Raw genomic sequence first — 13,306 nt, 5'->3', positions numbered from 1 at the left:
TCCATGAGCTCGTGCAGTAGGACAGAGGGGAGTGAGGCATGAGGGCGAGTGGGTTAGGAGCAGATTGCTCAATACTTTATTTACCAGCCTACGGTAAATGGACTTCAAGAATATCTATTGTGTAAAAGCTCTTCTTCAGGAAATTCCCAATACTTTTACTTCTTCCAATTAAGTCCTGCTAGGAGATTCAGCCTACTGTTATTCCCCTAAATGACCCCCAGGAGGGCAGGTGGGAGACAGCTGGTGGAGCCGGGCCGGGCCTGCCCTGCCTCAGGACCCAGTGCTGCCCTGTCTCCCACTGCATCATGCTCAGAACTGCACAGAGCACCCTGACTTGCTTGGGTTCTGTCTACAGGATGCAGGGGCAACCGGCAACCTGCCTTAACATTCCCGAGGCTTCGCTCAGCCCTGTGCATGGCTGTGACAGGCGTCAGCTCGGACGGGGCCGGGAGTCTGAATGACTCAAGAGGCATCATGGCGCGGTGGCTGATGGCGTGGGCAGTGGAGCCAGTTGCTTGGCTCATTTCTGGCTCTGCCCCTTAAAACTGCATGGCTGATAAAATGCATATTGATGAAATCACATAAATGGCGAATCACAACACCTCCCAGAAGGCTCCTGCGGGTGCCGTGTGTGAACATGATGTAACACACACCAGAACGCTGCCTGGCAAAATAGACGCCACCGCTCTGTGTCCGTTCGGACTTACGTGTCGTCAGGTCACGCTGCAGTCCAGCTGGTGTCTTAGGATGTCCTTCATGAAAAACAAGCTAAAAGAGGTCAGGTGTGGTAGCTGACGCCTGTAATCCCAGCACTTTGGGAGGCTGAGGTGGATGGATCACTTGAGGTCAGGAATTCGAGACCAGCCTAACTAACAGAGCAAAACTCCATCTCTACTAAAAATACAAAAATTAGACACGGTGGCGGGTGCCTATAATCCCAGCTACTCGGGAGGCTGAGGCAGGAGAATCGCCTGAACCCAAGAGGCAGAGGTTGTAGTAAGCCGAGATCGTGCCATTGCACTACAGCCTGGGTGACAAGGGCAAGACTCTGTCTCAAATAAAAAAAAAAAAAAAGTTAAAAGAGTATAGATTGTGCTGTGGTGGGACAGACGCTAATTCATGTTGCTAGGTATATCATGGAACATTTACTTATTTATTCAGTTACTCGAGAAACTCCACCCTGCAGTAGACACCCCTCCCCATTTCTAAACTACACAGAAAATACTGCCTACAATTGGCTTTAGTTTGCTTTTATCCCTGTAGTATCTCGTTGCCTGAACCATTGTATGTATCCTGAAGGCAGGCACTAAGAGCAGAATCCACTTTTCTCGTCCCCCCGGGACAGCACAGAACCTTTTGCTTTTAGTAGCCGTATGGCCAAGTTAAATATGGGCTGCATTTTACAAGGAAAATATACTTCCTGAGTGGTGGTTCCTCCTGGCTAGCTTTAGGCTGTGTAATTCTGCACATTTTGATGGTCCCCTTACACTATTTTCTATGCCTTAAAGAGTCCTGAGAACATGTGGATCAGAGCTGGGTGTGAGGACAGCCATCTCCACGGAGCATCGGTGTCAGTAACGGCACCGACTCCCTTCTTGCTTCCCCCACCTTCGATCCTGCCTGCCCAGAAGCTGTGGGCCTGTTTTCATTTGGGCCTGGAGAGAAAATAACTTTGAAAAGCAGTATGTGTACCAACAGTTGAAAGTGAATCAATACATTGAATCAAAGAGAAATCCTGACCAGGCGTGGTGGCTCACACCTGTAATCTCAGCAAATTTAGGAGGCCGAGGCAGGTGGATCACTTAAGCCCAGAAGTTCAAGACCACTCTAGGCAACATAGCGAGATCCTGTTTCTACTAAACATACAAAAATTAGCCAGCTGTGGTGGTGCACCCCCGTAGTCGCAGCTACTTGGGAGGCTGAGGTGGGAGAAGCTCTTGAGCCCAGGAGTTGAGGCTGCAGTGAGCCATGATTGTGCAACTGTCCTCCAGCCTGGATGACAGAGGAAGACCCTGTCTCAAAAAACAAACAAATCCTGAGATTCCCTAGAGGTTTCTAAGATGCTATAATTTTTCTTAGATTTATGGCTTTTCTTTCTTAACCTCGCGATTCATTGGCTATTTAACTGTGTGAATGGCATCTTTCTGGTGCTGATGGAGGCCATGTGGGTGCGGCCCACACAAGCACTATTCCAGGGACACTGTGGTCTAGCGGGGTGTGGCGGGACACAGGCAGTGCGTGTAAGACGCTGGAAGGAATTTTTGTTTGTTTTTGAGACGGGGTTTCACTCTTGTTGCCCAGGCTGGAGTGCGATGGCGTGATCTCGGCTCACTGTAACCTCCGCCTCCCGGGTTCAGGTGATTCTCCTGCCTCAGCTTCCTGAGTAGCTGAGATTACAGGCCTGTGCCACCAAGCCTGGCTAATTTTGTACTTTTTTAGTAGAGACGGGGTTTCACCATGTTGGTCTTGAACTCCTGACCTTAGTTGACCCACCCGCCTTGGCCTCCCAAAGTGCTGGGATTACAGACTTGAGCCACTGCGCCCGGCTGAAGGACTTAGAAGCAAAACATACCACAGAAGTTTACATAAACTGCCTAAGTCAATTAATGCATTCTTTAAAAAAAATTAAGCTGACTGTAATGATTTGAAAGGAAGATTCTTTTTAGCAAGCAGTATTACTAAAATAGAGAATGATACTTAATTCTGAATAAATCCTAACGTCCACATTAAATATATAATGTGCACTTTGGGAAATCCTACAAAATCTTATTTTTTAATTTGTATTAATATTAAAGAAATGTATAGAAACTTAAAAGTTTAGATATTTATAAGGCCCAGAAGAAACTTACATCCTCTGGAGGGGAAATACTATGTCTATTTTATTGTTTTCATTGAATACTATTTATATTTAATTAGCCCTTGTTCTTATGAAATGATTTCCTAATTACCAGCAAGAAGGAAACTGGTCACTTACTGCCGCACCCCCACATGCCTGCCTTGGAAACTGCAGTGCTGACTTTCTGTGTATCACCTGGTTGTGACTCCAGAAGTGGGCTCAGGAAACCCCTGTTGACTTTCACGCAGGGAAAAAATCCTTCCAAACGCTCTGGTGGGGGGTGGGAGAGTTTCAGTAAATTTCACAGTAACAAGGATGGACGCTCCTCAGGGAGCCTCTTGGTGAAATTCTGATTCTAGAGCCAACCGCACAATGGTGGTGGGAGGAATCCCTTTGGAAATCCCTGACTTCCTGTCCGAAAAAATCTGACCCTAACAGTCACCACAGTTGCTGACGCCTCAAAGGACTGCTAAACCCAAAGGCCGACTCCTCTCCATCTATTTTAAGGTAAACATTTCAGTAATGGGTCATTCTGGAAAAAAAAACCCAAAACCCAAAAATCTCTTAATGTCGAGTTTCTTTTAACATCATTTGAGACAGAAAAGGGCCTCCTGCTTAACCTCATTTTCCACGTGGTGTCTGACACCACATTCATTCTGCAGGGAGACCCCCGGCAGGGCAGGCACGTTTAGTGCTGTGAGACCGTCTCCCAGAAACGCTGCCCAGAGCCTCCTAGAGGGGGCAGCGGAGGGCTCCCGAGCCCCTGATGCAGCCTTGCTGCTCCTCGACAGCGTAGCTGAAGATCTTGGTGTCAGAAACAACATCGCTGATGGTGGTGGACAGGGACCTGCTGGCCTGCTTTTGGCTGTATGGTAGGTGATCTCAGTGGAGTGGTGTCTAAGAGGCCTCGTGATTCCTCCCGGTGAGAGTGCGAGGCTGTACCATGCTGAGACCATCCCCAGCTCTGCCAACTTGCTTTGTCTGTAATGTGAGCAGGGAGACGGTGGAGACGACAGAATATGATAGGGCCACAGAATACGAGAGGGCCTCCACCTCTTGCTGGAAGGGGCCCCTCAGAAGGACACAATTTAATAACGTGTGTGTGTTGGAAAAGTAACATAAAGACTGCTTGAATCATGACTTTTGAGATGACTGAGTTTTATTCTTTCTGGGGCCAGCTGGAATAAGAACCAGTTCTATCCCAGGTGTGAGTTGAACATCCCAAATTTGAAACTGAAAATGCTCCAAAATCTGAAACGTTTTGAGTGCTGACGTCATGCTCATTGGATCCTTTCAGATTTGGGGTTTGGGGAGTTGAAATGTAAGTATAAATGCAAGTATTCCAAAATTCAAAAAATGGGAAGTCCTGAAGAGCTCAAGCACGTGGGATGAGGGCTACTCAGCCTCTAGCTTCCTTGTCGGCACAGCAGAGATGGGTCCCTTGCTGCTGGGGGTGCTGCTGGCTGCTTTCCGGTGTATCTCTTTCATCATGGAGATGTCTCTCTTGCTTAACTGAGGTTATAACAAAATGTATACTTATCAAACACTCTTTCAGGCCTTGAACTGATTTCATAGGACTTTTCAGGGCAGAGTTCCAAATTTAAGCTTTTAAAATGCATTTTTCTGATTGCATGACTTCCCTTCAGTCTGTGATGATTAATTACATAAAGATGACTTTCAGGATGGAGGCTCCTCTACACCGCAGGACAGTCCAGCCAGGGAAAGAACTAGGGAGCGCTGAGACCCCTTTCTAGGCCAAGAAGAAAGTTTACTACATTGGATTTCTAGGGGCTCTGTCTTCTCTATCTTACAGAAGCAGTGTTAAACGAATAAGCCAACTGAGACAGCCAGTTCTCAGATTTGATTTCAGACATGAGGTTCGTGTGTATTTCTAATGTGATAGAGAAGTTTGTCTTAGATTTGCTCTCCCTCTCCTTTGTATGACTCAGCTGGCTGGAGAGACTCTACCGTCTTCAGGGTTGGTGCCCTTCACTGATGCAGCTTCACAGCTTTTCCGGTTTGGGTCACCCTTACATTGTGGTCCTTTCTCTGGCCCTGGACTGGGCACCACTGGACAGCAGGATGGGGGCCTGGGGTGAGCACCTGTCAGTGTGGGCATGGCTGGGTGAACACACAGGGACCCTTGTGTCCTGCCCAGCCATTGTCTATGACCTACCCTGGGGATCAGAGCTTCAGGATACTCAAAAATCTTCTTAATATTACATTCCCCAGGCATCTTACGACAATTCTGTGCACATAGGGAGTGTGCCAACATTTTATTGTGAAAGATATCTGGCAGACAGATGGAGGGAGAGAAAGAGACGGGGAGAGTTAAACGTCTGTAGTTTCCAACTTGACACTTTTATTTCTGAGAATACTGGGAAAGGCTTTTCAGGGACAGAAAGAGTGACAGGAAGAGCAGGGCATTTACAGTAAGCAGGTAACACTATTGCGTATAATAAGTAGAACATCAGAAGATGCTGGGGATTAAGTATCATTTTACCCATCTCACTTGAGAGCTGAACACGCATTCTGTGTAAAGATAAGCCTGGTCATGTTTTGGTTTTGTTGTCTACATTTTTTTCTTTAGAAAGCCAGAATGAAGTTGCCTTATGTGGACTCTAAGACCTCTAAGTTTCTTCCCAGTACGTTAGGGAGTGTCCATGAAGCGTTTGCCAATTTAGGCAGGATATTTGATTGTATTCTATAATGCATCTGCCGGCACTCACATCTGCCTTCCACATACTTCATTCAGTCTTTCCGCTTTGATTTTCCTTCTGCTGCATTTAGGCTGTTTGGATAATTGCTTCTCTGAGGTTTTTCAGGGTTGTAATTCTAAGAGTTTAAACAGATTTAGGAGTTGGCACCATTTGGGGTCCTGAATTCATGCTGTTGGCTGGAGCTGATTCCAGAGAAGCATCCTAAAGCCTTTCTACAAATAGTTGTAACCGAATTTGAAATAATTAACTGGGAAACACTGAAAGAAAACTTGTGATCTGTTAATAAATTAGTAAAATCACACAATCCAGTCATGCTTTCTCACTAAAAGGAGTTCTTGATGCTACTTACATTTTTTATGTTGAAAACAGGAAATTGTTGATACTCGAATGCTTTTGACCTACAGAACTAGTAACTTCATATGGTTCAACCGATGCGTGTCAGGCCTTAATGTTTGATGGTCCCTATTGCTTGAACTGGGCTCTCCTGAGTTCTCAAAATCAGGAAAGGAATATCGAGAGGGTACTTTAAAAAATTCCTAAATAATTCTGCATGTCCTATTCATCAAATTCTCCAGCAGAGAAAAATCACAACCCCTTTACCACCAAAACTGAATTCTATAATCTGAATATTGGAGAGGGAAGGGTGGTAGACTCCACTGACACGAAATAACCTTAGTGAAAAACGCACAAATATCCTCTCTTTCTGTCCTATAAACAGGAACAAGAGAATGGTGAGAGGACGCGGAAACACCTGATATCCCAGCAAAGGAAGCTGCAGAGGAAGGGTCCTGCCCCGTGAGCAAGGACGGCCTCCAGGAGCACAGCGGCTTCTCCTGACACCCCCCTGGCAGTGAATTACGGATGACCCCGTATCTGGGGAGGTGCGGACGCCGACACGCGGGGAGAGCTCATGAGACCAGCGCGCAGGACCAGTGTCCTCCCCGTGACCTTGCAGTTGTGTAGCCACAAGTGGGAGCCACAAAGAAGGAGAGCCCACAGGGGGACTCTTTTCAAGACATGGGGTTAAATCGGGGCTCTGAAGTTGGGGCCACGGCTGATCTCAGCTTTCTGCGTCCTGGGGGTGCTGTGATATGATGGAATGTGAAGTGAGTGGTTGACCACGGACTCCTGAAAGGGCGCAGCAGATACCTGGTTATCCGCTACTGCAGAGACACCTGGTCAGCCGGCGTTGCAGAGAGGGACAGCTAGTCACTCAGACTGCAGAGAGAGACACCTGGTCACCCAGGCTGCAGAAACAACCGGAGTCAACTGCAGCTCGTCAGTGCTGTATGTTGGCTGACGTGGTCTTGCACCGGCTGGAGATCCATTCACCAAGACTCTCTGGGCAGATTTAAAGTGATTGGGGTTCAGAAGTTCAGCAAGAGTTGGACACACCCCTCCTCACTGGAGAGGAGAGGGGAAAGGCGGGGGACGGGGAGCAGCGTGTGAGATTACCCCCCTCACACACACACACACACAGCAAAAAAGCGTGGACACACAGAAGTGAAATCTGATCGCGTGCCAGGAAAAGCTGTGAGGCTGGAAACCCCGGAGTAACGCTCGACCTTGGCCAGACCTGCAGGCTGTGGAGCCGGGGGAGTGCGGGCGCAGCACAGCCGGGCCATGGAGCACGCGGTGGCCCCCTGCGTCCTCTACCCAGGGACGGAGCCCGGGGCTGCGGGGGAGGGCGAGAGCGAGGGCGCCGCGTCCCCGGCGCAGACACCCTGCAGTCTCAGCGCGTCCCTGTGCTTCAGCTCCGGGGAGGAGTCCCCGCCGCAGTCCCTCGCCTCAGCGGCGGAAGGCGCGGCCACCTCCCCGCCCTCCAGCGGTGGCCCGCGGGTGGTGGAGCGGCAGTGGGAGGCCGGCAGCGCGGGCGCCGCGTCCCCGGAGGAGCTCGCGTCCCCCGAGGAGCGCGCGTGCCCGGAAGAGCCCGCGGCGGCGTCCCCCGAGCCGCGCGTTTGGCTTGAGGACCCCGCGTCCCCCGAGGAGCCCGGAGAGCCCGCGCCCGTGCCCCCGGGGTTCGGGGCGGTGTACGGGGAGCCGGACCTGGTGCTGGAGGTGTCCGGGCGCCGGCTGCGCGCGCACAAGGCTGTGCTGGCGGCGCGCAGCGACTACTTCCGCGCGCGCGCGTCGCGGGACGTGCTGCGGGTGCAGGGGGTGAGCCTGGCGGCGCTGCGGCTCCTCCTGGCCGACGCCTACAGCGGGCGCATGGCGGGCGTGCGGCCCGACAACGTGGCCGAGGTGGTGGCCGGCGCGCGCCGCCTGCAGCTGCCCGGCGCCGCGCAGCGCGCCACCGACGCCGTGGGGCCGCAGCTGAGCCTGGCCAACTGCTACGAGGTCCTGAGCGCGGCCAAGCGGCAGCGGCTGAACGAGCTGCGCGACGCCGCCTACTGCTTCATGAGCGACCACTATCTGGAGGTGCTGCGCGAGCCCGCCGTGTTCGGCCGCCTGTCGGGCGCCGAGCGGGACCTGCTGCTGCGCCGCCGCCTGCGCGCCGGCCGCGCCCACCTCTTGGCCGCGGCGCTGGGGCCGGCGGGGGAGCGCGCGGGCAGCCGGCCGCAGAGCCCCTCGGGGGACGCGGACGCGCGCGGGGACGCGGCCGTCTACTGCTTCCACGAGGCGGCCGGAGAGTGGCGCGAGCTGACGCGGCTGCCCGAGGGCGCGCCGGCGCGGGGCTGCGGCCTGTGTGTCCTCTACAACTACCTCTTCGTGGCGGGCGGTGTGGCGCCCGCGGGCCCCGACGGCCGCGCGCGCCCGTCAGACCAGGTCTTCTGCTACAACCCGGCCACAGACACCTGGAGCGCCGTGAGGCCCCTGCGCCAGGCGCGCTCGCAGCTGCGGCTGCTGGCCCTGGACGGCCACCTCTACGCCGTGGGCGGCGAGTGCCTGCTCAGCGTGGAGCGCTACGACCCGCGCGCTGATCGCTGGGCCCCCGTCGCGCCGCTGCCCCGGGGCGCCTTCGCCGTGGCGCACGAGGCCACCACCTGCCACGGCGAGATCTACGTGTCCGGGGGCTCGCTCTTCTACCGCCTGCTCAAGTACGACCCGCGGCGCGACGAGTGGCAGGAGTGCCCGTGCAGCAGCAGCCGCGAGCGCTCGGCCGACATGGTGGCTCTCGACGGCTTCATCTACCGCTTCGACCTGAGCAGCAGCCGCGGCGAGGCGCAGGCGGCGGGGCCGGGCGGGGTCAGCGTGTCCCGATACCACTGCCTGGCCAAGCAGTGGAGCCCGTGCGCCGCGCCCCTGCGCCCCCCCGGAGCCCCCACTGGCCTGCAGCCCTTCCGCTGCGCCGCCCTGGACGGCGCCATCTACTGCGTGAGCCGCGCGGGCACCTGGCGCTTCCAGCCCGCCCGGGACGGCGAGGCCGGTGGCGACGCAGGCCAGGGCGGCGGCTTCGAGGCGCTGGGCGCCCCCTTGGACGTCCGGGGCGTGCTCATCCCGTTCGCTCTCAGCCTACCCGAGAGGTCGCCCCGAGGGGAGCAGGGAGCCGCGTAGGCCGGCGGGCGTCTCCGTGGCAGGGGGCTGCGGGGCCCGGGCCCCATCGAGCCCACGGAGGAGGACGCGGGGAGTCGGGGCCGCTAGCCGTGCTGGTGGTGTGGATGCTTCGAAGGAGCCCCGAGGACGCTCTCAGGGCCGCTTCCGCTTTGCTTTCCTTTTGCTTGTCTTTGCTTCTGGGGGTCCATGCCTTGAGACCCAGGTGGTGTGCGTATGGGTCCCTTGACAGACTGGACACGGGACACAGAGAAGGCTGTGGGATCCAAAGGGTCATCCTCAGGGCACAGTGTGGGGTCCTGAGGCAGCCTGCAGCCGGCCCCGGGGTGTCCCGAACCCCGCAGAGCACCGAGGCTGTGTGCAGAAGCCTGGGTCGCAGAAGTAGGTCGCCGCGAACTATCAGGGGAAGCACGCAGAGAGGGTCACGCTTTTTATTTTTGGCTTGAGATTTAAAATTATAACTGATAAGTAAAGCTCTTTCTAATTTAGTTGAAAATTTCGTACCATGTGCTTGCTTTGGTTGGCTCAACTCCAAAAAGAGTAATTTAATAAGCATTAAAGGTAAAATCTTTGATTACCAGTAAGGTTTCTTGTCCAATATGCATTGGAAGTATTTCTTTCCCCCACACCATTGCTACTCAAACGCACGTGCCTAGAGCAGCTCCGGCACACTGTTGGACCAACGGGGCTTTCATATTTTCAGTTTAAGGGATGTTAACTGATGTAGCGATGATTTACCATTATTTAAATTTTAAGTCTTTAGTGGCTAAATGTTACCAAACAGCACATCATAAGTAAGAAAAACTTACCGGGGTGCTTGTCTAAAAAGCAATCTTTGATAGCCCACTCTGTATCCCCAGCCGCTTTCATATTCTGGAACAAGATAAAATATTATTCCTAAAAAATGGGGAAAATCATTTTGTTTTGACAGTTCTATCAAAAAAAAGTGTAGGCACATTTTGAACCCACTGTTTATGATGTTTTAAATATGGATCGTGTAGTTCTGATGAGGGAGATTAATTTTTACAGTCATTATTCTAAGAAAGTGTGGCCGAGTGACAGTGGGCATAGTAAGGTTTATAACAAGGAAGTGACATGCTTATCACCATAGATTAGCAAGTAAACTGCATGTACTTAATTGTATTGAATTAAATTCCAAAATACCCTGATAGAATTAACATGAGGCTCACTGCATTGACAGGGTATGAAGATTAAAAACAAATCGTTTGGGTCGTTTCTCATTTGTGTTAACATTTTACTTTTCAAGTGTGTATACAGAGGACTTACTATTACGAGTTTGAGGATGAGATTCATGCTCACAAATAGAGGCAAACATTTGAACTCCGAATCCAACCCATTCTCTTACTGTAAAAGTAAATGAAAGTTACTGGAACGTAACTAGTTAAAATCATGCCTACTTTAATATTATTTGTTTGTTAATCCAGTGATGGGAACTGCCATCTCTGTAGAAATCAGTGGGTAATTGAAAAATAGGTTATGCTTTTTAAAGAGTCTGTGGTTATGAGAGGTCTCAGTTAAGTGTGTTTAGAAGTGATCAGCTTGAACCTTATGCATGACTCGGGGACTGGAATTTATGATCTGGGTTAGAGTATGTTCTGGGGATGTGTTTGCTTGCCCATGGTTACTCATGAACTGAGGGGATAGCTTGGCAACTTGGTTAATCATCTTGGGAAAGAAAAACAGACTTCATATCGCCTGACTTGATTTGCCTTTTATAGGAGTATACTGGAGAAATGGTTGTAGAAACAGTATTTACAGCAAAAGGAAACAAATAATGTTCATTTTCAACAGTGTACCATTCACACTGTCCTGCCTTTCCCTCTAGAATTTTATTATTAATGGTAGAAATTTTTATATGAAATGGGACCAGGACCAGGCTAATATTTTCAGTCCTTAAATATCAAACTCATATGCTATTATCACTGTGATTTTACTTGTGAAATCATTCCTGTAATGTTTATTGTTTGAAACTGCAATGTGGAAATTGGGCTTCCAGAGTAACACTGTCCCCGCAAGAGGATATGAGAAGTGGCGGCTGCAGTCACGTGCAGTTCCTGTGGCTTTCCAGCATTTCATTTAGTGAAGGAATGCCCACACTAGACGTAGCACAGCCTCCTGTGGGGCCCCGGCAGCAAAGCCCCAGGTACTCCCTGTCACCTCACAACAAAATGCACGAAGAAACCTAAAGAATAAAAGAAAGGAATTAATACCAACCATTAAAGGATGTCCAGCCAACCTATTGTGGAAATATATAGAATAGTGTACACCATGTTTCTAAATAGTGATATCACATAGAAACACATACTAGAGGACCTGCCACGCCATGAGCCACGTTTTTGCTTTTGGGGGGCCGGTCCCTGGGGTGTGGAGCCGCTAGGGTTTGCACCCATGAAACAAAGAGAAAAGCCACACCCTCCAAGGCTTTGATTCTGGGACTGCTGCGGGGAGGGCAGAGGCATTGCTGAGACTGCCTGGTGCCGGCGGATGCCCCAGGTAGGATCTTTTCGAATTCAAAGTGATGGTCTAAGTGTGCGTCCAACGCTGTGTAGGAAAAAGGTTGATGCAAAAATATTTCTGGTCATCCACCCGTTAAAAGAGTTAGATGAGGCTGGTGCCTTGATAACAGCTATCCACACTTCCCATGAAATTAACCTATATGCTGGGGCGTTTCCAAATGTCTGACTCATGAAATTAACCCATATGCAGGGGCCTTTCCAAATGTCTGGAAAGGCAGTGGTGTCCTTTGGGGAAAATGTTATGCACGGAAGCCTGACCTTTTGCTTAGTTGACAGCAATCCCTTCTCTATTGCCAATCAAGGTTCATTTGGGATGCAGAGGAATGAGCTTGAGCCTTCCTCCTTTTCCTTCCGGTTTTATTCTTCATCTTGGGAACAGCCCTCCACTCTGCACTGCTTCCTGCAGCTTTGTAGAGCTGGATTTGGAACTTCAGGATTTGGTTTCTGAGTCTGTGGAGGCACCGACTTCTCCAAGAAAATGAATGTTGTGGAAATCCTTTGGCTACTTAACTAAAACTCGTGACTGTATCAGTTTGGCTACAAATAAGAAATTAATCATCTGCTCTGTTTCTGCTAATTTCTGGTGTCACTTCAGTAATTCTGGTAGCAACCATTGAATCTGTCGGTCACTTCCTGTAAACGATTTGGAAATAGGATGTTTGCAGCGTTCTTTTGTCTTCCTGAAGTCGAGATAGATTCAAGACATAATCTCTTGTAAGATCTTAGTAGAGCAAATGTAAGCAAAAGTTCATTTTTGTGTTCTTGTTAATTTTAGATGCTTTCCTAGCTTACAAAACGTTTTATTTTTGGGTTAAAAATCAATCAACTTTCTGATTTTTCCCCTTCTGCAATGTTATTATTCATAAGAAGATAACACGAGCTGAAAATGGAAATCTGCAGTTGTTTCAGTTGCCTTGAATTTCTTTCAGTGGCCACATCATTTCCACGTTTTCCACATCCGGGAGGAAGTCTGGGCTGTGCAGCCTTCAGGCACCCGGCACAGACACTATGCTGGCAGGTGCTTCAGACACGCCAAGTGAATGGATTTGGATGGAACGCACATAAAACAGGAGACGGGTTCTCATGTGAGATCAAAGCTCCTCCAAAGCCTATTCAAGCTCTAAGCGATTCTCAAATGTTACCATTTATTAAAGGTACACTACACCTGTTGAAGGCCAAGTTCAGGCCAGCTGTTGTGATCTGCGTAATGTATTTATTAATGCTTGAGTTTTAAAATCCTGGGCATAAATAGTGCAGAGCCTTGTATGTCTGTCAGTTCATGCCGAGATGAAATAAATCATGCAGAAAGTGCCAGTGCTCCTGGCGTGCCTGGATTGCTTTTTTCTTTCTCCACAGCGAGTGTCTGATGAGGCGTTTTCTCCTGTGAATCAGGGATCCTAGCTCTGCACGCGGGACCCAGGGCTGACACCTCCCACCGTCAAGTGAGGAACTGCCCTCACCGGCTCCTGAAGCTGCCCCTGCACAGAGCTTCTAAGTTGGGGTGTCCGTTCCCACTCCCAGGTGCCTTGGATTCCTCGGTCTGCTCACGGACCCCAGCGGGGGATCAGGGCACACCACATAGGGCCTCGGGAACACCAGGGTGGGCGGCACAGGAGCACGTGGAAGCCGAGGTCGGCGCCTTGACTGGTTCCCGGGGAAGGCAGGTTGGGGCAGAGGGAGCCGCTGCACTGCACTGGTTTGAGTCCTTCCAGTGGGCTTTG

The 13,306-nt window shown here is 50.9% G+C and overlaps 1 protein-coding gene across 1 annotated transcript in view; it reads left to right on the top strand.

The window, feature by feature from the left end:
- The window catches only part of KBTBD11 (kelch repeat and BTB domain containing 11), a 32,062-nt gene extending 19,161 nt beyond the window's left edge, over positions 1 to 12,901 (top strand). Inside the window, exon 2 of the mRNA XM_050800274.1 lies at positions 6,275 to 12,901. Within this exon, the coding sequence (XP_050656231.1) occupies positions 7,180 to 9,051 (1,872 nt within the window). The 5' untranslated portion in view covers positions 6,275 to 7,179 and the 3' untranslated portion in view covers positions 9,052 to 12,901. The remainder of the gene's footprint in view (positions 1 to 6,274) is intronic.
- The last annotated feature ends 405 nt before the right edge of the window (positions 12,902 to 13,306 follow it).

This window comes from Macaca thibetana, chromosome 8 (genome assembly GCF_024542745.1).
Source record: "Macaca thibetana thibetana isolate TM-01 chromosome 8, ASM2454274v1, whole genome shotgun sequence".
NCBI classification, from domain to species: domain Eukaryota; kingdom Metazoa; phylum Chordata; class Mammalia; order Primates; family Cercopithecidae; genus Macaca; species Macaca thibetana.
This window is presented reverse-complemented; position numbering and strand designations above follow the sequence as displayed.